The sequence below is a fragment of the Frankliniella occidentalis genome, unplaced genomic scaffold (genome assembly GCF_000697945.3).
Source record: "Frankliniella occidentalis isolate FOCC.00 unplaced genomic scaffold, Focc_3.1 Scaffold12, whole genome shotgun sequence".
In the NCBI taxonomy this organism is placed as follows: domain Eukaryota; kingdom Metazoa; phylum Arthropoda; class Insecta; order Thysanoptera; family Thripidae; genus Frankliniella; species Frankliniella occidentalis.
The window spans coordinates 2,089,775-2,091,992 of record NW_026267142.1 but is presented as its reverse complement, the minus strand read 5'-3'; the positions used below and the strand labels follow the sequence as shown (position 1 = coordinate 2,091,992).

Sequence of the window (2,218 nt, the reverse complement as noted above, 5' to 3'; positions counted from 1 at the left end):
ATTCACAGACCATGTGGGCATGTAAATTCCCAGCCCAGCGCGTGTTCAGGTGCGTTGCCACGCCGGGTCGGTAAAATTCACGCTGGATTTTTTTACCGTGTGACAATCATTTAAAGATAGATATATATGGGAGACACTCACTTCGACATGGTTGCTTGAACTTCCTTTTTTAAGTGGGATGTGTTCTCAAATAACCAGAAGAACCTCTGTCCCTTTGCGTCTGCAGCAGCCTTCAGCTGGTTTCGCACACGGACATAGTCATAAAATAGGTAAGATTGGCCTGTTGGATCATCGAGTCCTTTGCCGAATGGGTTTGCTCTGTAACAGGTAGCAATAGCAGTGTTATTTCACACAACATAATTGTTTCAAAATAAAAAAAATGGCAACAGGCCTCCATACAAACTGATCTCCCCACAGGGACTGCCTCCTAGCAAAATATCTATGCGGCCAGCGTTGGCCACGCTGCCATGCTGAAAGTCTGTCACTGAGCCCAGATGTGTAATGTCAGAATGATTTTCTCGAAGTACTCGTATACAATTCTCATCAATCTCCAGCGACCTGTGCAAATACCAATGTCATAAATATGAAAAGTCACAATTTCATGGCAGTAGTGTTAAATACTGTTTCAATGACACATTGATACTGATAACCTCACCAATATTTTTCAACAGCTATGTTTAGGCGTCTTAAAACTACCCTGCCTGCTCCAATACCATCAAACATAGATAAAACCCTTGCCTTGGGCAAATCTCTGTCCTGGAAAAAGTACACAACATTGTATCACTCAGTGACTCATGTGACGGTCTATATACAAACATGGACAGTAAATAGACACTGTTCTCACATTAATTATCGGATGTCGAGGGTCCGGGGGCACATCAAATCCGTGAAAGTCCGATGACGAACTTGCATCATTCTCACTCTCATCCATAACCTCAACTGCTGCTTTGCGTACTCGTAAAATCTGTAATAACAAAAGTACAACTTTAACTTCAAAACGGCTCACATAATGCAACGACAGAGTGCTGAATGCAGTGGTTGACTACTTTTACATCACCTTCGTCGGGCCGTAATGTCTGTGTCGTTTGGGAGGAGCATTCAACATTTTCCGGACCCCCTTTCTTCCCATCGCGATGTTACACTTCACGGGGAGAATGGTGCTCTGCGGTGCTCCTGCTGACTTTTGGCAGAAAGAGGGCTAGTTACTTTTCACAGGCATGTACATGCGACACACAGAACTTTTCTTAATGTCAGTGAACAAACCAATTTCCTAGATTTCGCCCATAAACAGAGGCTTCAATTGGTTACGAATTTCTCCTTTCAGGCAGCAATATGCAGAATTTTCCTACGGCAGCAGCGTCCCAGAGAATGGTCGTAAGTCTATTTTTTGTCGATTTTGCGAGATGCATACCATTAGAATCGGGAGAAAATTCTCTTTCTAATGATATGCATCGCACGAAATCGTGAAAAAACAGACTTACGACCATTCTCTGGGACCCTAGCGAGATCCGACACTATACGCAACCGCTCCGAGGCACGACCTTATACGCAGCCGCTCCGAGGTACGACCTTTTAGTTTTCAGGGGTTGTGATGGTCTCCGATTTTGTTCAAAATCGGCACAGACCTAGGTCTATACTAGTCTAATAACGTCCCAAAAGGAAAAAATTCTATCTTAAACCGTTTGGCCGCCACCGCGCCCCGAACATCGACATTTTTCGGCTACTTTTGTGCACCGCAATTTTCAACTCGCTCTAGTTTTGCTCCCCGTGCACGCAGACAAAAAATATTTTAACCACGGGTAGAGGCGCTGTTGGGCGTCAAGTAGCTGTACGCCAAAACGATGCGCGGGCGTGGGCGCGGCGTTACGGACCCGCCGTAGGGGCCTAACACAAAATCAAAAAAATCCCGAAAAACGCATTTTTTTTAATGGATTTTATTTCATGAGATCCTGCGCTTATATACTAGCAACATCTCCACAAAAATTCAGAGTGGGCGCTCAATGGGATCACGTTAATCCCATCGAAAGTAAGGGTTTTGCCGCGCCAGAGGCTGTTTAAAAGCCCGCGCGCAGCCGAACTCAGCCGGCCGGCAGCGCGCGCGCTTTCAAACAGCTTCTGACGTGGCGGTGCACAAAAGTAGCCGAAAAATGTCGATGTTCGGGGCGCGGTGGCGGCCAAACGGTTTAAGATAGAATTTTTTCCTTTTGGGACGTTATTA

General features: G+C 45.5%; 1 protein-coding gene across 1 annotated transcript in view; it reads right to left on the bottom strand.

Annotated features, from left to right (window-relative positions):
* LOC113216792 (DNA (cytosine-5)-methyltransferase 3B-like) overlaps window positions 1–1,180 on the bottom strand; it is a 4,467-nt gene extending 3,287 nt beyond the window's left edge. Inside the window, exons 1-5 of the mRNA XM_026436618.2 lie at window positions 1,058–1,180; window positions 845–964; window positions 656–756; window positions 400–558; window positions 142–318 (exon numbers count right to left, since the gene is read on the bottom strand). Of these exons, the coding sequence (XP_026292403.2) occupies window positions 142–318; window positions 400–558; window positions 656–756; window positions 845–964; window positions 1,058–1,129 (629 nt within the window). The 5' untranslated portion in view covers window positions 1,130–1,180. The remainder of the gene's footprint in view (window positions 1–141; window positions 319–399; window positions 559–655; window positions 757–844; window positions 965–1,057) is intronic.
* Between the last annotated feature and the right edge of the window lie 1,038 nt (window positions 1,181–2,218).